This window comes from Centruroides vittatus, unplaced genomic scaffold (genome assembly GCF_030686945.1).
Source record: "Centruroides vittatus isolate TY-2023 unplaced genomic scaffold, ASM3068694v2 contig_1082, whole genome shotgun sequence".
NCBI classification, from domain to species: Eukaryota; Metazoa; Arthropoda; class Arachnida; order Scorpiones; family Buthidae; genus Centruroides; species Centruroides vittatus.
This window is the reverse complement of record NW_027120697.1, coordinates 40,828-66,721: the sequence shown is the minus strand read 5'-3', so window position 1 is coordinate 66,721 and position 25,894 is coordinate 40,828. Positions and strand designations below refer to the sequence as shown.

Sequence of the window (25,894 nt, the reverse complement as noted above, 5' to 3'; positions counted from 1 at the left end):
AAAAATTAAAAACCTTGGGAGGGGCATTTTTTTGACCTATCACCACACTTTTCCTCTTCTATAAAACAACCCGGGAAAAAACGAACAAACATCCTTTTATTATTTTTTTTGTACTGAATTTTCTTTTCAAAGAAATATAAAGATAAAATAATACAAATTTATTCATCAATTATTAAAATAAAAAGGTTTTATCAGTTTTTTTTAAATTTTACATTAGACATAATTTTGTTCAAGCACCTAGAAAACTTCATATAAAACTTTTTACTTAAATACAATTTGTATTCGTTCAAAACAATTAGTTTTACAGTATTTTAAAATAAATAAATTTTACAAAATGCGTTAAATTTATCTAAAATTATGCAACACTTTACAACTGTGAGTAATAGGAAACAAATTTCAGTAGGATGGATATGTAGAGTACAACTTTGTTAAGTAGGTTTGAGCAACCACAAGTCATGGTGATGGTTTAAAAATATTTAGAAAGTCATTATATTAATAATAATAAAACCAATTAAAAAATAATAACTGATCATCATCAAGATTAGACTTTCAGATAGATGGGTATTTAAACAAGCTTGAATTATTATACATTCTCTTTCCCGAGACCTCTTCCTACTGCCTTACTATATAATGATTTTTCGACAGAATTATCACCTTGTCCAAATATATTTGCTGCAATTCTTCTACTCCCTGCAACTGTTCCTAAAAAAATTAATGGTTTTTATTAATTTAATATTTAGTATGATCAATGAATGTATAAATCAATAATAAAAATTTTATAGTATAAATTAACATTTATCATATCAAAAAGAAACTACTTTTCAAAAATGATTTCAAAAGAGTTATATTTCACTGTATTAATAAAATTATTTTCTAATTTTATTTAGCATATATTATAAATGTTTTATTTTAAAAACAAATATAAATAATAATAATTATGTTATTTTACTCTGAACAATTAAGATCAGATTTTAAATTTCTCTGAAACAAACCAAGAATTAAAATTAGTTTTCATAATTTTAAATAAGTTTAAATTAAAGTACATTATGGTATTATTGTCCAAAATGGATTCTTATGCCAAATGAAATAAATTATTAAATAACTTCATTTAAATAAATACAATCTCGGTCATAATAAAAGTAATAATAATTCCTAGATTACATCAACCTCAGGTCTACACACACACACACACACACACACACACACACAATCTATTAATAATTTTTATAACATTAAAAGTGAATTTAAATACTTACCTCTACCTAATCCTAATGAAACATTTGATGATGCAGAGGCATGATACTGAAGAACCTAAAATTTTTAATAAAATATAAATTATTTCGAAATTATCAGTGAATCTAACATTTCATTTTTTTCTTTTAGTTCTAGTTATTGCTGATCTCTCCATAAAATTATTATGCTCAATTTCAATTCTCTTAACATTAATGTTATTAACATTTTTAAAAGACAATTCTGTGATATACATGTTCAAAATTAGCATACACATTATTTTTCAGATAAAAAGTTATTTTCCACAATCAGTATTTGATAAATTATTATTATTTTTTAAAATAATATTTACAAATAAAATCTGTATGCATTTTTATATTATAAACCATATATATGGAGAATTTAAACTTTCCTCCTTCAAACGAATACATTAATTTTCACTTACTGTTTATAATTAAAAAATTTTATATGCAGCTCCGACTAAACAGTTTTTATATATTAGTGGATCAGAATTATATAAGGATCAGCAGAGAAACATGTAAATTATGTCAGGAGCAAATTTCGATCTTCCATAAAATATGTACATGTAGAGGTTGTACAGAGATTAGGCAAAAATACGGTATTTCCACTTTATCTGAGAGTAAATCAACTAGTGAATTCTATAAAAAGTTGTTTCAAATGAGCCCAACTATAATAACAAGATTATACAATTTTTTTACTAAATATGTTAAATTGTATCCGGGAAGGCCAGTAACAAATCTGATAATGAGACTTAATCAAAATTGTCTTTTTGTAATTCAAGATAAATATTGTTATTAATGTTAACTATCAAAAATGTTAATTTATGTTCCCCCTTGTAACGGGACTATCCCATATTACGAAATAAATTAAACTACTTAACTATATTATAAACCATATCAAATTTAATCATATAGAATTTTTTTTTTGTAAAAAGAAAAAACAGATTCTGTAAAATTATCTTGTTACTAATTGGGCTGCAATTTGAAAAAATTCTAGACCTATAAATTCCAACTGTTGTCCATCCATCTTTTCTTCATCTTGAGAATGGAGTTAGACAGATAAAATCAAACACCAGATATAAAAACCTAAGGGGCAGGAGGCCCAATTGACTATATATGAACTTCTGATTTGCATCAAAAGTCATGTTATTTCAATTCAAAAGTTTTCCCCTGAAAGAAGTTAATAGATGATTAGCACGACTTTATTGTTAAAGGAAAAGTATGATATACAGGGGCAAGATACTACTATGAGGTAGTCAGCATATATTTTAAATTAAATAAATTAAAAAATAGGATTAAAAATTGTAGCCCAGTATTGTGACAATATCACAATAGATAATTGCTTATTTCTCTTTAGGGGAGAAAGGCCATCATTAGGAGACTCCAAGCAAAATGGCATTTTGTCACCTTCGGGCATTGGAAAGAAGAGTGGAAAAAACATCTATATATTCGCACTCAATGATTTCATGAATAAGTATAAAATCTACACCAGGTGTGTGAAGTTGCACCAATTACTGAAAAGTGTTACCACATACCTCATCATTGCATCATACAAGAAATTAGTGAAACCACAAAGCTCTGTGTGGTTTTTGATGCTGCAGCCAAGTCATTAAACAATAAAATCATTAAAGAACAGATATATACTGGATCCAAGATAATATATTTGAAATCTTACTTTGTTTCCATAAGTGGAAGATTGCTATATCAGCAGATGTAGAACAGACATATCTATGAACAAAGAAGATTGCAACACATTGTGTTGATATCACCAGAATTGCCAGTGAAAGAATATCAACTAAACACAATAACAAAGACCAGATGTGGTACCATACTTGGCTACAAGGATCTTGAAACAACTGTCAATCAATGAAAGAGAACATTTTCCTGAGGCATCAACAATAGTTGAACATGACTTCTATGTTGATGATTTAACAACTGGTAGAAATGAAGGTCAAGGAGGCAGTTTATTTGTGTCAACTGCTTACAGAGATGCTAAATAAAGGGCAGTTTTATCTTTACAAGTGGATCTCGAATGACAAAGTAGTGATATCAACCTTACAACAGACAGTACTGATGATCACATTAAGGTATCTGACTTAACAAAGGTCTTAATTCTTAATTGGAACACTTAAGGAAGATAAATTTTACTTTGTATTATATGAAAATCTCTAGTCAACCATCTACAAAGCCATAATTGTTTGTCTTCCTTACCAAAAACAAGAAACAAACAGTTAGGATCATTTATTACATAACAAATTTAGTATAAATTTATTCTGGGAAATCATTCACATAAAGAAAAATTTTATTAATAGTAAAAGGCATAACAATTAATTCTTGTTTTTAGAAACATACAAAAATAATAATAAATGTATTCAACTACTACAGCATTTTATTCATCCTGACTTTGTGATAAATTCTTTAATCTGTAATGTATCACTAGTGTTGCTGCATTTCCTGAATATACAGGAAAATACACAAAATTCACAAAAGTTTGTATTTTAAAAACTCCAGATTCTCAGACCTTTTGTAACATGATTTCATATACATTCTAAATTTAAGAAATTTCACAATGGTTTATTTTTATTTATTCATACCATAAGAATTAAAAAAAAAAAGCATTGTGAATGCATTACCTCTGGTTTATCTTTGGGTTGACGAATTTCTTTCAATTTCCATTCAGTTACAGCCTCTTGAGGTCTATAATTAATGCAAGTAAATAATTATGTAATAGTATTTAAAAATTATATTTAAATATTAATCTAAAGCATGTGATTTAGAATAATACACAATTTAATAAAATATTTTAAGAAAATTTATAATTAACATATTACATGCATTGTATTGACAGTTTCCACAAACTATCAATATTTAAGCACTCATACTACATTTAAAATTAATGAAGTTCTAAACAATATGTTCAGGTCAACAAGGTTATAGCTATTATTTATTAATTCAATTATGCTGAACATTTTTCTTTTTACCATGTTTTTTCACAATGATAGGAACTTTTTTGAATTGTTCCATATAAATATATATATATTTACAACAAGATTATTTAAACTCCAAGATTTCAAAAAGTGGCACCTTTATGCAAACTTTCGTCATCATCTACCCAATAATAATTAGCAAAGCATACAGATATAGTTATGAGATTTTATATAAGTTAATTAGCAAATATCTTGAAGACACAAAAACAAGTTCAAAAAGAAGCATGTATAGGTTTCAGAAATGCTATGTCAAATTTTTTTGAAAACAAAAAGCAACAAAATTCTAATTAATGGTATTCAATTATTGTGAAATGTACACTGTAAAAAGTTTGAGAAGTCAGGATGCAAGATGAGCCAGAAGATCCTTTCCATTTATCTCCTGCTAAACTCAATAATCTTGATGCAAAAAGTTCTTATAATTAAGGATGTGACAAAGTTTAAAATTTTAAATTGGTCAATTTATAAATTTTTTTATTAACCCAGTTTTGTCAAATTTAACATGAAATATAAAATAATCACAAATTCATAAAATTAAAAACTTAATAATTAAAAGATAAGAACATAATTTTCATTAACTTTCAGAAAAAAAATTATCATTAATATCCATTTTTTAACTAATTACAGAATATTAAGATCATTTTAATTTTATTTACTAGATTATTATTTATATATATATATATATGAGATAATAAACAGGGGGTCAGGGGTTAATCCCTTCCTGACCACTTATTCTGCACGGGCTGGTAAAGCCCGACCTCAGTGTCGTTGGATGGCTAGGAGGGCAAAAAGTGAGTGGGGAGGTTGTAAGTAAGTTGACAGGTGTCTTTTGATTGACAAAAGACAGGTCTTAACATAATGACATTAACATTTATTCTAGAACTAAAGGTAGGATATCCAGGTTAAACACATGCAGTTAAATACAGGTACAAATACTCCCATTGGGAGGAGAGCCAAATAGTTCTATGTTGCTCGCGAAACGTGCTCGTTCTATTTCTAATGGTTTGCTTGTGGAGAGAGTTTACAAGTTTCTAGCCCCCTAAATACCTCTCTTATGCATAGCGGAGAGTTGATTCAACGAACTTCGTTGTATGGAAGGGTCGTTGTGGATGTTCTTACAACGGGGGTCTTCTCTTCTTGGGTCCAGTCCGACGTATGGAGACCGGGAGATGGGATGTGCATGATGTCCCGATATAACTTCCCGTTGAATCGCTCTCCCCAGTTCTGGCAACTCTTACTTTTTAATCGCTTTAACGTGGGAAAGGGAGTCACATGACCATCAAAAGTTGACACAGCAGTGCTGAGTTGGCACTTACATGTCAAATTTCCCATCAGATTCTTATCAAAATGGTGATGACGACCTAATTTCTCACCGCCGCATTCTTCCGTCACATTTGTTACAATTTCTGACAAATTGGAAGTTCTGTCAAATGCGAAAATTCACAGCTTTCACACATATATATAATGATGTTAAGACTTAAATAAAAAGTTCAACAATATTGATTTTGTTCTGTCATAGAAGGAAGTCACTACAACATTACTTAAACAATAAAAACAAACACTGCTGGAATAGGATAATCAAACATTTTTATTTTAAAAATAATATTATTGATTTTCTTTAAGCCATTTTCAAATATATAAATGAAACAATTCAAAAATCAGAACATTGAATAAATCTTAAATATTTAAATCCATTTATAATTGAAAACCATAAGATATTCTATATTATCATTTTTCTGATCATTAGAATATCTACAAGTATTTAAATATAAATGTAAACATCCAATAAATCATGAAACTAACATAAAAATTATGTTAGTTTTATAAGTTATTGGATGTTTACATTTATATTTAAATACTTTTAGAACATTAAATTTTTATTTATTGTATTCTATTTTTGAACAGTTTGGAACAGTCATTCTAAAAATATGGCACCTGAGAATGGCCTATGCATTAGACTGAAAACATTATATAGCAAATAAATGTACTCAGCAGCAGAAATGTTTCATGATGATTTTAGTAATTATATCAAGTTAAAAATACACGGCAAAAAAGGTTTCTGTATACTTTTATCAGTTTATATTTAGTGCTTATAGTAAAATTTCAATCACAACAGTAAAAAAAAACTATAATCAAACCAAATTAAAATAATGTTTTGAATTATAATCATCATAAGTTCAAAAGTACTTGGCAGTACAAGTCAGAAGCATTGAAAAAGAGTAAGTAAGAATGTTTGCTTTATCCATTTATTTGCATACATGATTATCTGCTATTCCTTTTTTCATTTTTTTAATACAACATGAATAATAATTAAATAATAATCAAAAATTTAACAAAGTGAATTTAATATTTTTGAGAAAACAGCAAGCAGAAAAGTTATCATCATGAAATGTTAAATGTTTAAAACTATTTTTGAATCATATCTCACAATTTTGAAAATTATCAAAGAAACTAGTATTAGAATTTCATGTGAATAATCTGCAGTAGTGAGTAATCTACACTAGCATATACCCTACAACAAAAGAAAAAAGAATCTTACTAGAACAGAAAACCTTCACATAACCCAGACTTGCTTTCAGATTCACTGAAGTATAGATCTGCAGATTATCTACACAGAATTAAAGCATTTGTTAATAGTTATTTTCACAATATTTAACAAAATATCATGAAAATCACCGATGAAAAATGATTTATAGTTTCCCCATATTAAAATTTAAAAAACATATTTCATTTTTTACGATAATTGTTATGAAGATTTATCCAAATCAAATTTCAATATTTTTCATAGCAAACCTTTCCTTAACCTTTTCAAGATTATCATCATTGTAATTATGATAATAATAAGCTTGTTTTAATTATACACAATGCCATTATAGTAGTAAAACTGTATGCAATTAAATTATTTTCTCTTAATTACAGGACAATATCTAAGATCAGTGAAATTATTACAAAGGTATAAATTATTTAATACCTTTGTAATAATTTCATTGAAGATATTTTACACAGTTTAATCTAATTAGTACATATTATAAATACATGTGCAAAATAGTGTATATGAAATAGTAAGGGTGCTACAAGAAAAAATTTACCAAGTTGAGAAGTCACTATTAGAAAAAGATTGAAAAACACTATCTTAGAATTTCACATGTTATATCTTACATATATAAAATTTAAATACTAAAATTATTAAAGACTCACTCTTCATTGTTTGTATCCATACTGTGCAACTTTTCATAATACTTGCGTCTTTCAGCTGGAGTCTTGTCACTAATATCACAAAATATTGCTTTCTTTTGTGAAGATTTAGGGTCATATCCTGGCCGAGGAAGTGGATCTATATCTGAAAATAACAGATAAATTATCTTCAATTAAAATGGTTTTATATGAAATTTAAAAAAATTAAGTTTTTTTTAACTTATATTTTTCTAATTTTTAAATTCTTTCACAAATAAATAAATCTAAATATAAAAATAATTAGAAATTTTTTGTAACTGATTTTCATAAGAAATGTTATTTTAAAAAAGTCAAAGGATCATTTCTTTAATGGATTAAGCAAAGTTGTAAAATGAAGTAATTCAATAATATTTGACATAAAAACAGTATTAAGATATATAATAGTTAAAATAGAAAAATAGACTTTGAATTATGGTCTTAAAACAAATCTTTCCTTGTCGATAGAAAGTTATTTTTGGATTTAAAAAACAAATATTTAAAATATGTCTACAAAAATCTATAGAATTCCTATATTACTAGACAAAGAAAATATTGTAAGTACCATAGTACCTGACAGATTTATGGCTGAAAGTAATGATCAATTCAGGGAAGTAGACAGTATGATTATATTTCTGATGCTTTCTCTATCATTGGTATTGTCTGAGGATTTACACAAATTCTTTAATAAAAAAAATGTTTGTTTTTTCCCTCTGCAGAAGCATTTTATCAGAACAAAATTTGTAGTTATTAGTTGAAAATATAGTTGACTGCAGATTGCATAGTCTAGTAGTAAGAAGTTGACTCATTAAGGATGAATAGTACAAAAATTTAAAGTACAGTAATACCTCAACTTACGCAAACCCAGAGTTACACAATTTTAAATTTCGTCGATTCATCTTTTGTTTGAGCGCCACGCAATTCTTGATTACTCACTCTCCCCACACTATTGTTCAGCTTACATGTTCAGACACGTCGCGCAGAATCGACGCATAGCTACAATTTATTTTGTGTTATTTATTTCTGTGTTTGTTATATCTACAGAGACTTGAGAGACTCTACTATGTCATCCAAACGAAGTAGAACCGATTCCTCTGCATCAAACAAGAAAAGAAAAATTTACATTCCAAAGATAAAGTTTAACATTATTAAAGACTTCAATACAAAAATGGAAAGGGGTTACAAATTTTAGAAAATATAGACCCTAATGAAGAGCGCATTTCTTCTACAAAATGAGAAATAAAAAAATTATTAGCATGCTACAAGGAAATTTTGCGGGAGAAAAAAATCTTTGAGCCATCAGATGAATTTGTTAGATTTTATGAAGCATTCTACATCAAAATAACTTCGGTTTATGATTTTAATAATATAATTTGTTATACATATGTATTATCTAAGATTTTATTAAATATTTTTTTCTAAATTATTGTTTTCGTTAGTCCCGACCCGAATTTGTATTTAAAATCAAAAATAATTTGTATGTATTTATATGCGAAATTATCCCCCCCAACTTACGCGAATTTGACTTATGTGGTTATCGCTCGGTCCCATCTATCACGTAAGTTCAGGGTATTACTGTATTTTGTTCAATATAGAGCATCATAAATGTATAAATCAAGTAAGAATGAAAGTTTATTTTAAATAAATTGAGCAATTGAACAAGTCATTCAATCCTTCAGAAAGTTTTAATTTTAAACCAATCAAGTAACTTACTGAAAAAAAAAATTTGAAAAAACTGCAATTTTTGAAAATCACATTTCAATTGAAAAATCTAAATATTGAAATGTATTTATATATGAAAAAACCACAATTTCAAAACATGTAAAAATCTTATCAAAACACAAGTCACTTGAAATTCTGACAACTGAATACAAAGTCAGAACAAGTAAAACTTGTTCAGAGAAATTTTGTGATGACACTTATGAGTACAAAAAAAAAAAAAAATGTAATTCCTTGAAAATGAATTGATAAACCTATCATAAGTTTGAATCTACAGAAGTCAATGAAAAAAAAACAACTTTATTTTAAGTTTACAGTACAGCTGCTAGAAATTGACATCAACATACTCTGAGATTTTCAAATCTAATTTATTATTAAACTATCGCCACAATAAATTTGACATTACTTTTTCAGGCTCATTACATTTGAGATGCAACTGAACACATTGTATCATACATTTATGCAGGTGTGTTAGATAAGTCAACATCAGTTATTACATCCTCCTAAAGACAGAACAGATGTTCCAACATTCAATGATCTATTTTAACAAGGTTAATTAATATGGAATACTTTCATATGTGTAATTAAAAAAATATGCACCATATTTTGAGTAAAAAAGGTTGCTATATGTCAATTTCTTCATTGAATTGTAGTTTGTCCATAGTGCTATCTAAGCTTTCCAAAATGGACTGTTGCCAGAACAGGTTAAGAAAAGTGTTCATGTCTCAAAAACCAACATTCTTCAACCATAGACCAGACATCTGACTGGGAAGAGCATAGTAGAGTAAGAATTCAACTATGGTGAGGAGATTATTCCAAGCATGACTTATCAAGATCATCACACCAGAAAAGCCTCTTCTGACAAAGCAAATGAAGTTGTTCAATGGGCCAATTGAACATGCCAGATAATCTGAAGAAGAGTGGACGTTATTTTTTAGGATGTATCAAAATTTACTCTGCATGTATCAGATGGCAAAGTGTATTTTAGGAGATGGTAAAGTCAAGAATTCCATCCTGATAAAGATGCATGTGAAGCATTCTATAGATTTTTTGGAACAATATTTCTTGCCAAAGAATTGGTTGACTACATTTTGTGACAGGCTCAGTGAATTCAAAAGTGCATAAGGACATCCTTCAGTCACATCTACAATTTCTGATCAGTTTAAAAAGACTGAGGAGTGTCTTTCAATATGCCACAGAGCAAAGTGATCAGATTAGTGTGGTCTCCAATTGTGAATAATAATCTGAGTCTGGCTTAAAAGCACAACCCAACAGTTTTCAAACCTTTATTACAATAACAAAAATCCATTAGATTCTTCTGGTTCCTCTGGCACCTATTCTATACCCATACATGACCACTGATTCAATAAAAAAATCCAGCAACAAGTTTCTTAACTTTCCCAGCAACATTTAACATTTTGGTGGAATCATCTGTTATGATATTTTATTTAAAAACTTTTATATTTTTAATTATTATAAAATGGCAAAAAGCTTATTTTTGAGGGTAGGGATGAGTTTTACAAAAAACTGTAAATGCTAATAGAAAGTAAAAGTATCATTAAGTCTTACCCTACTGGAGATAAACATGACTCCTCGTTATCGCCCCATTCCCTTGATCTTTAACCACCAAAATTTAATAGCATCAACCCCTCTAATACACAAACCTTCCTGCAAAAGTTCAGAAATTTTCAATAAAATGCACAGGAGTTAAGCTCCAAAGAGTGTGAGCAAAATCATGCCTCCCCCCAAACACAGGCACACAGACTAACAGATCTATATGAACAGAAAAATCCCCCCAAATTTTTTTGCATTTAGACATTTTAAGGTCTCAAATCAAAAAACAAAAGTCTAGGGTGGGACATTTTTGACTGATCACCATACTTTTGAGAAAGTAAGAAATACATTGGTGCAACCAAACAGAACCTCTCTAATAGAATTAAGAAACATACATGGGTAGTGTATAAAGGTCTTAGCAACATTGCTTTACTGGCATTCACTAATGAACTCAACATGGAACATTAATCTATGAACAATGAATAGTCTAAGAGTTGGAATTCTAGAAATTTACAAAGAAACTAGAAGCCTTGGATATGTTAACTATCAGGAAGCAGACTTTTGGTACACTGCATGGAAATAATTATATGAAATGTAGCTTAATAAATAACTGGAATTTTTATACTATTTTTGTTCTAATGTTAACATCCAATTTTGTGATTATTTTATTTACTTTCTTATGCTTAAATATTTGAATACTGAGTTTTTTCTCAAATGTTTTTTAAACTAACTTTTGTATGTTCTATTTCATTTTTGTGTTTGGAAATTGAACAAGATCCATTAAACAGGATTGAAAACATTTTGGGTTCATTAAATTTCAATTGCTAGTGAAAAGATGTTTTGTATCTAATTCTTTCTCCAGTTTCTACCTTTGTTTATTAAAAGAACAAGCAACATAACTGCTAATTTTCCTTGTTACAAAAGACCTAACACTTTAATTTAATCATTGAAGGATATCACTTTCTTCAGCCCTATTGATAAAAAGAATTGTTAACTATAGACTTGGACTTATTAGCTACAACTTACAATATATTCATAAATATTTTTACATCATGTAGAAAGCTGTAATTTTTATTTTTGTTTTTTACTTTTTAAATTTACTTATATATATTTTTTTCATCTCTATTTCTAAAAGTCTCCATAGCAATGTGATTTTGTACAAGTATTTCAATAAATGCACAATATTCTAAAATATTGGAATCATTTAATTTAGTTTGTTTTCCATCATTGAAGCAATTTTATTATTTATTAGTATTTAAAATCTAATTACTTTTCTAAAAAGTTTATAAAGAAAAACAAATACATTAATATATTTGTAAATTTTAACAAAATCAAAAATTTAATTTTAAAATATTAGCTATGTTTAATAATTTTCTATTATAACTTAACATTTATATCATAAAGCAATACACCAACCACAGCCGAATTATCGGGCTAGAAATGGCTATAATAATAATTTATAAGATAATTTGGTACTAGAGTTAGGCATTAGGTGCCATCTCTTGCTAAATTTAATAATTATAATTTTTTAATTAAATAAATAAAAATATACCTTGATCCCAATTTTCTGTTGTATTAAATTCTCTGTCTGAATCTTCATTTGTTATCTTCTTTTGTTCTTCTGAATATTCTAAAAATAATAATCTAAAATTTTAAATTTAAATAATACATTACACACACAGTGGCCGAAAAAAGTCATGACCACCTTACTTACCACCACCTTATTATCAATGTGGCAATGATGATATAAGTAATACAGGAATTTGCAAATTATCATGGTATAAATATCTAAGAGGTGCAACTGATGCAATTTGTTGGTCTGATGAGCAAAGGTATTGCACACAAACAAGGAAACAACAACACAGTTCCAGAAGGTCATATCACGAAAGGTCCTGTACAAAGTTAAAAAGGAACCAAGGATATCACAGTGACAGGTATTGGACAGAGAACCCATCCAACATATTATAAAAACCCAAGAGACAATGACAAAATATTATGCAGACACAGTATATGTTACAAGATCATCCTTAATGACCATAACAAGCACACTGAAACACATGATAAATCCATTACACACAACTGACAGAAGCTCAAAAGGTCTGGATGTACACAACTGTAGCCACAAAAGAGCCATTCATTAGCAACATGAATTGGAGAAAATGAGCTATTTAACTCAAAATACACATCACATTATTCTTGTTAATTTTGAAGGAAATCCTTTTAGCAGTATGAATAAAAATAGAAGCAAAACCTTGTACAGTACTTATGAGCATGAAACCAATACTTTTAATGAAGGTTTTGCTTTGAAATCACCGATGACATTTGAGATCACAGATTTTACCAAATGACATTTGAGATCACTGATTTTAATCACTCTGTGCGGTTAAAGTGCATCCTCAATGACTGATATGTGCCAAGCGGTAAGGCACAATACTCAAAATTAAATGAGAAAACTGAAGTTAAAAATTGCAAAACCCAAACCCATTGTTGATAAATATCCATGTAATTAATTTCCCTCTAACTTATTTGATCCTAGTGTTCAATTAAGTTATTTTTCACTGTAAACATTTGATAATAGCATCAATTACATGTCTTAGCAAGGAATATAACCTTTTTCCGAGGTCCTAATGCAAAATACTATGATGCAAATCTAACTTGAGAGTAGCCACTGAATAGCTAATTTTTTAAAGTTAAAATTTGTCTACAAATAGGAATAACAACTATTGGTACATAGTTAATACATATATGAATTTGCACATTTAATACCTTTAAAAAATTTTGCTATTTAGACTAACATCATTTCAGTGCCACTTTACATTAAAAACAAATTTGATAATTTAGCAGGAATTCCTCTATAGTTAGCAACATGCACCTGCTGATGAAAAAGATGATCAAGTTTGATCTGCGTTTTAACACAAACTCATATCTCTCACTTAAGTATTCATGACATTTTTCTGTAAATCATTGTGTTGTGCTATATCATGAAAATGTTGTGGGAGAAAACAAAACAAAAAAAAAAAGACAGAACAAATCTCATGATAGAGAAGAAATTAGATGCATTAAAGAAACTGAATAAAGGGAAAAGTGTTAATAAAATTGTAAGAGATTTAGGTGTCAGACAAATAACAGGGAGGAGGTTGGGGGAAAAAAGACTGAGTAGCTAAATAGAAGGTGTTGAATTTGAAAAATGAGAAAAAGGAAAACAGAACATCCATTACAGGACCCATTTTGAAAGAGAAAGCCCTCAAATTCTATGAAGAATTTCAAGGAGGAGAGTCTGGATTTACTGCAAGCACTAAATAGCTTGATAGGTGGAAAAAGCACTATGGGATCAGGCAACTGAGCATTTGTGGAGAAAAACTTTCTGCAGACAGTGTTTGTACATTTAACTCTAAAGAAGAAATTGGTTAAAAACCAGCTTAATCTGTTCAAGATTAAAATTGGCTAATAGAAAAGTTATTTAACTGGTTTTGCTATTCAACATCTCCTTATAGCCAAAGGATAAAAACAATTTAGTCTCCATGGACATACAAAAAAAAAAAAATCATCAGAACTTGAGAGTTGAGGATAATTTTCATGAACTAATTGAAAAAGAGGATCTCTCTAGAAATTGAATTTACAAACTGTGATGAGAACAGCCTGAATTTTTGAATGTTGCCTTTGAGAACACTTACATCTGGGAAAAACTTCTCCAGGCTACTAAAAAGTAGTTACAATCCTGGCATGCAGCAATGCAACAAGCAAACAAACAAACTGACACTTACAGGAAGTCAAAAATCCTCTTCCATTTAAAAATATACAAAAGTATACAAATAAGAGCACCACTTTTATTGAGCTACCTGTTTTGTACAGAAACTAGTCAAATGCACAGACGAATAGAGTAATATTTTAGGATTGTTTTATCAACAGTTTGTTCCCTCAGTGGAAGGTTTTTGAAATTAAATGAGCATTTATTTATTGTGACATTGTCACAATGCTGGGCTGCAATTTTTTATCATATTTTTAATTTATTTAATTTAAAATATATGCACTCCACCTCAAATTAGTAGTGGCTTGCCCCTGTACATCATAACAATAAAGTTGTGCCAGTCATCTAGCTAACATCTTTCAGGGGAAATTTTTAAATTGAAATAATGTTACTTCCAGTTTGCATCAGAAGTTTGTATATAGTTAATTGGGGCCTCTTGCCCCTAAGGTTCCCATATCTGGTCACATCTTTCATCTATCTGTGTTCAAGATTAAGGAAAGACAAATGGACGGATAACAGTGGGAATTTATAGGTCTACAATTTTTTTGGTCAGAATACATTCACTTCATATCATGGCAATTGTCTACGATTTTCTCAAATTGCAGCCTAACAATGCCTCATTACACTGATGCTAAACAGTTTTAAGATGGTGACATTACAGCCATGTTTCTCTCTCCAAACATGATTTCATTATGTCAGCTAATGTTTTATCAACAGTTTTATCAACAGTTATATATATATTGAGGTGGTGAAATTGTTGTATTGGTAAAAGAAAAAGAATCAGCAGATAAGGAAGTAGACAATGATGAAAAAGTTAGATGAATCACTGAAAGACTAAAGGCTGCTGAGGGAACTTTGCATAATTTTGAGAAGCAAGTGCATCATTAATGGACATTCTGGTAACACTGAAAAAAAAAAAAAAAAAAATACAGGCATAAACTTCTTTCATCACTAGTCTTAGCTACAGAGGAAGAGTGTGATATGATCAAAAAGCTCAAAAAGTTGGACTTGTTAGATGCAGTGGAGTCAATTGCCAAATCTTGGGATGAGTTGATCCTATAAGCCTTGTTAGTTCCTGGAAAAAGTTTCTTGACCATTCAGGAAACGAGTTCCCAGAGAGCCAAGAGAAAATTCTGAGCTAGTGGACTTTAGAAGATTCCAGGCTGCAAGGAAGCTGCCAAAAGGTGACATTAGGAAGTGGATGGAACAGAATGGAAATGGCAACCTTCTGGGAGGTGGTGAAATTGTTGTATTGGTAAAAGAAAAAGAATCAGCAGATAAGGAAGTAGACAATGATGAAAAAGTTAGATGAATCACTGAAAGACTAAAGGCTGCTGAGGGAACTTTGCATAATTTTGAGAAGCAAGTGCATCATTAATGGACATTTTAGTTCTCCATTGCCTAGATAGTAAATCAGCATGAAGACAGAATGAGTGCAAGAGACAATCCAACATCACCAGATCAGTCTCTAAAAGACCGTCACATTTTGCCTAGAGGTAAATTTTTATATCTTTTGTAGTACAGTAATTATTTTAGGTTAGATTGTACTGTAGATTTTCTTTTGCTCAGAATGTGTTAAAGATTTTTAATAGATCCATTTATAGCAATATATAATGAATTGAATATATATATTTAATAGATCCATTTATAGCAATATATAATATAATATACAATGAATTGAATAGCAATATATAATGAATAACTGACTTCAAGAGCTCATAAAACTCATTTTCAGTCATTTATCACCTTCTCAGTCCATATTAAGTTTGTAGGACTACTGTACTTTCATTTTTTATATTAGGTAGTTCATAAAGTAATTTCATTTTTTCGTGGGGGGAAAAACAATGTTCTTATAATATATAAATGTTTTACTGAATTATATATTGACCATTTTGGTCAAATACCTTTTGCCATCTTTCTGGTAGTAGCATGATTCTACATTCATAAAAGTTTTGATCTTTGCTTACAAAAACTGATCCAAGTGATTTTTAACATCCTCATTTGAAGTAAATGTTTTGTTTAAAAAATTTTGTAAAGACCGGAACAAGTAATAATCTGAGAGTTCCAGATCTGGCAAATATGGTGGGTGTGGTAGTACATCCCAACCAAGTTGTAACAGTTTCTGATGAATTACCAAACTTGTGTGAGATCTGGCATTATCATGGTAAAACACTACACCTTTTTTGTTGATCAATTCTAGCCTTTTCTGCTTGATGATATTACTCAATTTGTTTACTCAATAGCAGTACCTGTACACTTTTGAATCAATTGTGAAATTGTCTGGTAGAAGCTCAAAAAAAAAAAATTTTTCTTTAAAACCCCACCAAAGAGAGCATCTCTCTTTAAGAACATGTGGAACTCATATTTCGAGCTTTGAAATGAAACCAATTCATTTCAAGTAATCATAAACGGTTCAATTCAACAAATTTAATCTCTTAGTGATTTCATGTGTTATTATTCGGCAGTTTGCTTCAATCAGTACCTTTATTTTGTTTTCATTGGTTTCAACTGGCCATTCGGAATGTGGTGCATCTTCAATATTGAAATTGCCAGAACGAAATTTTGCGAACCAGTTTTGGCACTGTCTTTCTCTCAACACGTCATCTCCATTCATGTACCACAATTTTTTTCTTGCTTTAACAGAATTTTGATTTTTTGGTAATAAAAAAGCAAAATATGCCAAAAATGATGCTTTTGATTTTCCATATTTGATGGGACACCACCCCAAAAAAAATATTCACAGAATCAAACAAAATTTTTTACAAATAAGCCTTGAAATGTCAGCTGTCTAAATATATAATGAAAATGTGGTTTAAAATGAAATTGGCTGGTAAAAGTACAACTAATTCCTCTAGTAATAAAAAAACAAAATTACTTTCCGAACAACTCAATAGAATAAAATACAACTATTGGCATCAATTCAATTTTTCTGCATTAAAAATACTCCTATAATATTTATTTAATACCAGTTTGTTCTTTGATGTATTTTTACATCAATGCTAAATATCCATAGCAATGCTTTTATTCCAATTATCCTTTTCATGATCCTGAAGATGGCTGATTAGCTAAAAATATTAGTATGTTTATTTCTTCTTGTGATGTTTCAAATGGACATTACTCATTGGAAAACAATTTATGGGTAAAAGTCATGTAATGATAGGCAAAACAAAAAAAAATTTTCCTTGAATTTCAACATGGATTACATAACTATGCCAAATTTTTGCAGAGTTTGGTTGTTCAAATAATTCCAATAAACCAGATTGTGAAAATGTTTCATTCCATCAATTTCCATTGAATAAAAAGTATTAAAAACAACTAATTAAAATCTTTCTAGTCAAAATCTGTTCTGCCTATTTCAAAGATTTGTTTCAAAATTGTTAATTCACAAAAAATTATTATTAAAAGCAATGCTGTTCCAACAAAATTTATAATTTTATGAAGAAAAGTTAAAAGTTTAATATGTATTGTTATGAATAATATACATTAAACTATTAAAAAAAAGTCTGATGATAATTATTGTTTTTTAAATCAATAATAAAAACTTGAATTAAAACTTAAAAATTTTTAAAAAATAAATCACAATCTTCATTATAATTAAAAAAAAGAATGATGAAAGCTTCAATGTACAATTTTATGCAACTATTACATGCTTAAATTCTACTATATTAAATAGCCGTAGTTTCTTAATATGTTATAATTTTAAGTCAAATAAATTTAAAACTTACTGATTAATTGCCTGTCAGCTATTTCCCTACTTGGACAAATCCTCAAGTGATGAGTATATTCTGCAGGTGATATATGGTGCAAAGCATTAAATGGACAAATTCTTTTTTCTTCTTCTGCATTACGCTAGAATTTTTATAGAATTATTTAATATTTATTTTTTATAGTTATAACTTCATTATCTTGAATTTCTAATAATGATAATTATTATAGAAATATTCAAAATTAAACCATACGTAGTACAAAACAATGTTTATATATACAGTCAAACCTGTTTTTATGCGGTCTTTTTTTGTGCAATTTTTTTATTTGTGCGGTATAGTTGGCGACTAGTCTCGTGCATTTTGTCATGTCTCACATTGACTTATTATAGCTAAATAAACTTATTATAGCATAAATAAACTTATTATAGTAATATTATTGCATGAATATGTGAAAAATAAAATAATTTATTTTTTAAGTCAACAAAACACCACCTGGACAAAAATATGTAAAACAGACGATAGACGAGACGATGCAGTCAAGTGCTGACATCTGTTGTCAATAAATTCTATTTCGTACGGTTTTGAGTTATTTTCTATGTGAGACTTTTTTTTATGAGGTCCCTATTGACCACATAAAAAAATATTTTTTTAATTGTGTTGTGAAAACTATTTTTTTATAACCACTCGTGAAGTTTCGTGCAATTTTTTAATGCGTTTTTTTTATGCGATCCCTATCCACTGCATAAAAACAGGTTTGACTGTATTTATAATATAATACACTACATATAAAAAGAATAGAACAAGTCTTAATAAAAACAATAGAAAAAACTTAACAATTTTTTCGATTTAAAATTAAGACTGTTAAATACAGATATACCCAAATTTACAATTCCCAAATTCAATTTCTAGCTTTATAAACTGATAGATTATAATATAAATCCAATCATTATCAAAGTTTAAATATTGCTACATGTAAATTGTTATTTAGTATTATGATGTCTTTAAATCAAAAGAAATTCACTATTCTTTTCCAAGACAACATTAGTTGAAGACTAACTATGTTTCAAGAACATTCTATGTTCTTGAAACTTGTCCACAAGAGACAGGAATAAAAAAAAAAAAGAATTGAACAGAGTTTCAGAAGCACTGTTTAAAGTACTTTTTAAATAATATATATATATATATATACACACACACACACACACACACAGAAATATAATTCCCCATACTTAGAAATATAATTCTGAACTTAATTTTAAATCTATTGATCCAAAATAACATTTTTTGTGTGTATACACATGCTATTTTTTTTGGATCAATACATTTAAAATTAAGTTTAGAATTATATTTCTAAGACACACAAAAAATAATTTTATATTATTGAGTAGTATGAAGTATTCTGTTACACATTACTTTTTGACATTTGGCAATATGTAGTTGAAGACGACTTTTCTTTACTTTGTGAACAGGATCATAGGGACAGGATACCAATTCATCCTTATCAGTTTCTCGGAGAAAAGAAGCCATCTATAAAATATTTTGTAATTTAAATAAAAAAATAAAAATAAAACTGCTTTATATCTTCTATTTGTAATGAAACCAGACAATTGCCAGATTTTAAGATCAGCTACTGCTTACTGCTACTATTAATAATTGAATTCTTAGTAATTTGATACTGGAGGTAGGCAATAGGCAACAGGCAACAGTTCTTATTAATTTAATAATTATAAACTAATATATTCTGGATAAAAAGAATCTGCTCAGAGCAGGACTCAAACCCATGACCCCCACTTACTGTGCAGATAAGCAGGAGCTGAATTATTTTCTAAATTATTTATTTAATTATAATTATTAAATTGAATAAGAAATAGTGTCTAATGTCTACCTCTAGTATTGAAGTACATAAAATCTAATCATTAATTGCAGTGGTAAAGTAGCCTGATACAATATGGCAATTGTTTGGCTTACAGAAGTTAAAGAATAATATGCTTGATATGCATTTTATCTGCAGACATTTCACTTGATTTTATTCAAACAAAATGTGGCATAAAAAGTTTAAAATAAGCTTCTAAGAGTATAATCTCATTTTAGCAACAAAGTGTTAAATTTCACAACTGTTATAATTAAAATCACATATCTATGTTAAGTAAAGACAGCTGTTAAAAATGTGTAAAAACTTCCTGTTGAGCATAGAAGAGAATACCAAAATTTTCCATTATATGGTCCAATTTTCCTTCCCATTTGTGTGTTAGATAGATTCTGCCATATACAGGTTAATTTACATTCACTTTTGTAGAAAATTCAAGGGATCAAAGAAATCTCCCATTAATGACAGATTTTTGCTAAATACAGGTTCCTTTATAGATACGTTTGACTGCATTAATAGTGATATCATTTGGTTTCATTATTAAATATCAGGCTTTGAGATGTTTATATACATAGACATAATTTGTTTTGTTTTTTGTTTGCTTTGCGTTTGTTTTGTGTTTTTCTAATCGGTGTTAGAGCCACGACTACAGAGGACCTCCAGGAGGTCCTCTGTAGTCGTGGCTCTAACACCGATTAGAAAAACAATGAACTATCAACCTACCGCAACACTAGACATAATTTGATAATTAGGGTCAGTTAGATTGATCTAGTTCAATGGATTAAAAACAACTTCTTAACATAATTACTGGAATGCATATACTTTACACTTGAGAATCTTAAAAGTCAAGTAATAATACTTTAATAGAAAAACTAACATTTTCAATTGTACCCTGATCTTCCTCAGGTTTTTAGAACGCTCACGAAATTATTTTTAAAAAACCCACGGAACCTAGTTCCATAGGTTTTTGAAAAATAATTTGTAAATATTATTCTTTGCATTCCAAGTTTGAATCTTACTGGTTTTAAAAACCTTAGGAAGACCAGGGTATGGTTGAAAACGTTAGTTTTCCATTACTGGACTTTTAAGGTTCGAGTGTAAACTAGTTCAATGGTCTAAACCTTTTTAACACACTGCAATTTTTAGCAGCACACTTATGAGCCAGTTGCATCAAAGATGCTCTTATAAAAATAAATAAAAAGTTACATTTAAGATCTGCATTTTTATATATTAGAAAAACACACAAATAAGATTAAAAAATAAATTCACACCTTAGAAATCAACTCCAGCAAAAACTTTTCTGAAACAAATATTTTCAATCTAATTTAATAGATCTTCATCAATTGAGTATTCCAAAATAAAAACACATTTGAATGGTTGTTCTTTTATGAAAGCATATACAAATTATATGGCACTGAAGAGAGGTTGAGAATTCGTCAACCTGAAATGCATATGTAGAAGAGAAAATTGAATAATAAATTGCACATGGTTTAAACCATTGGATATTTGTTTACTGTAGGAAATACTATACCTGACGTAAAAGATTATGGAGTTAAACCAATTATTTCATTTTGTTAAATATTAATTTTTGTTAATTTATTTCTGTTATTTAAATTTAATTTTGTTCTTTCAATAAATACCAGTACAATAGTTCTTTTTATAGGTGAAAATTCAATTCCAAGTACAAGTACATATCCCAGTGTTTATAATTTTAAATACATCTTAATCCCATGGAGATTGTTGGACAGTACATCTTATAAAATTTCATGTTTTATTCTTATCTTGGTTTGTTTACACTATATTAAAAGTCTTATAAAACATTAAATTTTATAAGAAGCATTGTCCAACAATCCTTCCTATGGTTTTCATTTTAATGTTTGTTATATACTATAACATATATAAATCAAATACTGTAAAATAATATAATAGAAGGATTAGAAGTACAAAATAATCTAATAATCTTGGTGTTTGTTGTTACTTTTGTCTGGGCAACACTGGGCTTATCTGCAAGCTGACCAATATTATCAGAACCTCAGGGCATTAAATAAGGACTGCAACTTCATTTCTGTCTCTGTTGAAGAGTATAAAATTGAATATGTACACAATACTTTTATTGCTGGGTTGTTATCCCCTCAGGTTCAACATCTTTTAGAAAATCATACTCTAAAACTCAAGGGAGTCTTGTCATATGCCTATGCTTTAAATTCTGTTTGTATCCAGTTGGAAAGCTTTGTCTCCAATATCAGTACAGTAAATGCTATTAGGATTTCCATTCAAAAAGAACCTGAGAAAGGCAATCTAAACAATCTCAGATATTACTTCAATACACATGTTGGCTGCCACTTGAATGGAAGTGTCCTTATTGTGGTTATATGAATATAGCTGCTCAAAACAAAAATTGTAACAGATGTGGAAAGAGAGGATCACTTTTCTAGAGTATGTAAAATGAGGGAGAGTAAACCAATTATGATTGCTGTGACTGGCAAAAAATCATTTCTAGCTCTTTGTCTAAAACTATACTAAATATACAGCTAAACCATATCTTAATCTAAGCCCTAGTGTATACTGGTAGCTCAGATTTTTATAGATTATCGTTTTGCATTTAACCATTGTCTCAAGATAACCTCTCATTTTGCTCAGGTTTCTATGGCTACATCTACCTTAAATTAAACTTTGAAGGATAAGTGTGTTGTTTCTATTTAAACAGCCATACTTATTCAAAGGTTTCATTGTTGGCTCTGTCTAGTCTCTGTGCTGATGTAATTTTAAGACAATTTCTTTTCTTTATACACCATTGCTTTTTTTCAAATTTGGTGGCTCTCATTAGCCAGTATCAATCCGTTCTGCAGCATTTACTATCTGCCCATCTTTTCAAACACCTGTCTAAAATCATAAGACCAATTGCTACTAAATCTAGGTGTTTCTCAAAACCTGATCAGTATTTTATTGATGCAGAAATTAAGAGATTGATGGCTGAAGGAATAATCAAAAAAAGTAATTCACCATGGAGGACCCAGGTGGTGATTGTATCTGAATATTCTCTAGAATTCCACCTGAAGAAGGTCGTACAGTTTGTAACATATCACAAATGGAAACATTTGTGATACATTACAAAATAACTGCAAAGCACTATAAATGTGATATATATTTGTATCTGGATTAAAAAAATAATAATAAACAGTTGTTATAGACTATTCTTGCACTATTAATAGATTTACTGAATCTGATGCATTCCCTCTTCCTAGAATTAATGATCTGATCAGAAAATAGCTTCTTAGAACATTTTCAAGCACTATAGATTTATGTCAAGCCTACAACCGAATCCCATCTATAAAGAAGACAGACATTATACTGCTTTTGAAGCTTTTAACAAATGGTGGCAGTTCAAGCTTTGGTTTCATGAATGGTGTTGCTGGGTTTCAACATTTCATCTCACAGTTAATCACTAAAGGCAGCTTAGCCAATACCTTTGCTTATTTGGATAATGTTACTACAGTATCTGTAGAAAAACTCAAAAACAACATGATCATAATCTTGCTTGTTGACAATGACCCTTAAACATAACTTGACACTCAATATGGCAAAATGCCACTTCTCTTCTAAGTCTATTTGTATACTTGGTTACCTAATTGAAGATGGAACAATATGACCAGTTCCAGAATGCCTAAATCCTCTACTAGAATTACCCCTGTGTGAAGGTTCGAATATAAGAATAACGAATTTTTATTTTATTTGCCAACCGATTTTCGACAGTTAGGGTTAAATCAAAAACAGAAACAAAAAAACGGAAAAACACCGACAAATTTTCTCGTAAAAATTAATCATAAACTATCGTTCCCACGGTAATACTTCCTTGTAGAAGATGAGTTAACTGTTGAAAAATAATTATATCATGTAATTCACCATTGGTCAAAAAGGACTTCCACCCTTGACGTACTTCACAAAATCTCGAACCCAAGATCCCGAAATAAAAGGAAAAACGAACGAAGATGACGAGAGAGAGAGAGAAAGAGTTTTGACAACTGTCAAGTGTGTGTGTGCCGTGGATTATCATCTCCTGCCGTTGAAGCCGTCCATCCCATCTATCTACAGTCCATTGACTCTTATTTTCAAGCGAACTCTCGTTCCTCGGACTTTGTGCAAATCTCAGGATCACAAATCTCCGGATCACTAAGGTATTTATCCTGCTCGCGATGTTTTGTAAACTCTCTCTCTCCGATCACTCGAGACGCGGTTTAATAATCCGATTCGATGATATAAATCCTTCCAAATACGTTAATTGATGTATTCCCTATCAATCTCAAAATAAACGGGTACTTTTGTTTAATATTAGAAGAGTGTGCGTTTCTTCCTCCATTACCCTCATCATCGGCATCTTATGCTTCCGAAAAACGCGTATCTATCCGCGAGAAGTTTGATAGATTGGTGTCAGTTCCTGACGTAAACCGGATCTTACGATCCCAAATCCGTAACTAATCATTGACCGCTCGAGCCTTAATCATCCTTTCGACAACCGAGGTCGGACCTCAAGGTCTTGTGCCGTTAAGAGGTAGAGAAGATAGGAATCATCCTCCATCTCCTACCCTCGGTTAACCTCACACTGGTGGTCAGAAGTGGGATCTGTTTCGATTCGTTCCGACATCTCACCCCCATACATCTTTTCCGGCGATTCTAAGAATCGAGAATGGAGACAACTGGAGACGGTAATCCAGGAGGAAGCGCATTCTCCGGAATGTCGGGAATGATTCCCCTAACTCCCACATTTTCAGGAGACACATCAGGGTTGCGTATAAGGGACTTCTTTGACTCGCTAGATGAAATAGCAAAACTGACAGGATGGACAAAAGCGCAATGTCTCGGAGTTGCGAAGCTAAAACTGACAGGCATAGCAAGAGATTTCGCGTGGAAAGATGAGCGAATGCGAGCGATCGACACGTATGATGAGTTCAAACAGCAGATGACGCGGAGATTTGAAAAGGAGCCATATGCACTTAGACTGCAAAAATTCTATGCATGTATACAAAAACGCGATGAGGATGTACAAACATACGCGGTTCGGCTGCAAGGCCTAGTTTCAGAAACGATACTCGAACAGACAGGGGCCGACGCGCGGGAAACGGAAATAATCAAGCGATGTCAGGCTAAAGAACGAGACGAGAGACTACTCGTCCAATTTGTAAACGGTCTTAATGACAAAATAAAACGTACCGTAATGTCTAAAAATCCTGAAACATTTCAAAATGCAGTCAAAGCGGCCATTTGGGAAGAGACGGTGCTCCAATTAACAGAAACCCCTCGAGGAATAATTAGAACGATTAATAATCCGGAACACACAAATAGCAATCTAACCGCAACGATAGCGCATTTACAAAAACAATTGAATGATCTAAAATACAAGGAGGAAAATCGGCGGCGGAGAGGAATACAATCGGCGAATAGAGGGAGACAACATTACTCATCCCCATCAGAAGGACGCGGTTATGTTCGACCCAAATTTTATGGTGGAGGTACGCGAGGCGGAAGGCAACAAACCCGACGGGAAGACCACAATAGCTCAAGCGAACAAACAACCCAATTTCAGTCACGACAGACTCCATCTCAATCTCGACCCCTACCGCAAGGGAGAATTAACAAAATGAGCTGGCGAAGAAATGGCGGAAACTGCAGGAATGTTGGACAAGGTTCCTCATTCTCCTCCCGGACGAATTCACAAACTACAAACAGCAACGGTAGGCACAGAGAATGTAAACCTCGAGTAGGAGTAGGAATAGTGGCCAAAAACTTTGAACCTAGCTTATGTTGTTCTATCAATGACTACCCGGCTCGACTGGCCATAGATACAGGTTCCACGGTAA

The 25,894-nt window shown here is 30.1% G+C and overlaps 1 protein-coding gene across 1 annotated transcript; it reads right to left on the bottom strand.

Annotated features, from left to right (window-relative positions):
* Positions 1 to 143: 143 nt before the first annotated feature.
* LOC136975204 (gametocyte-specific factor 1 homolog) lies at positions 144 to 21,329 on the bottom strand. Its single transcript, XM_067270243.1, has 8 exons — positions 21,311 to 21,329; positions 19,586 to 19,699; positions 18,191 to 18,314; positions 12,270 to 12,347; positions 7,433 to 7,574; positions 3,884 to 3,947; positions 1,257 to 1,311; positions 144 to 702 (listed from the first exon to the last, which is right to left on the bottom strand). The coding sequence occupies exons 2-8, from the start codon at positions 19,697 to 19,699 to the stop codon at positions 584 to 586; spliced, it is 696 nt and encodes a 231-aa protein (XP_067126344.1). The 5' UTR covers positions 21,311 to 21,329; the 3' UTR covers positions 144 to 583.
* Between the last annotated feature and the right edge of the window lie 4,565 nt (positions 21,330 to 25,894).

What these genes read in the sequence shown, in the direction of transcription:
- LOC136975204 (XM_067270243.1), bottom strand. Translation starts at nt 19,699, where the DNA reads ATGGCTTCTTTTCTCCGAGAAACTGATAAGGATGAATTGGTATCCTGT. An exon ending in AGCTGACAGGCAATTAATCA is followed by an intron (nt 12,348 to 18,190) that starts GTAAGTTTTAAA and finishes TATTATTTTTAG; the next exon opens with AATATTCAGAAGAACAAAAG. An exon ending in AACAGAAAATTGGGATCAAG is followed by an intron (nt 7,575 to 12,269) that starts GTATATTTTTAT and finishes TGTTATTTTCAG; the next exon opens with ATATAGATCCACTTCCTCGG.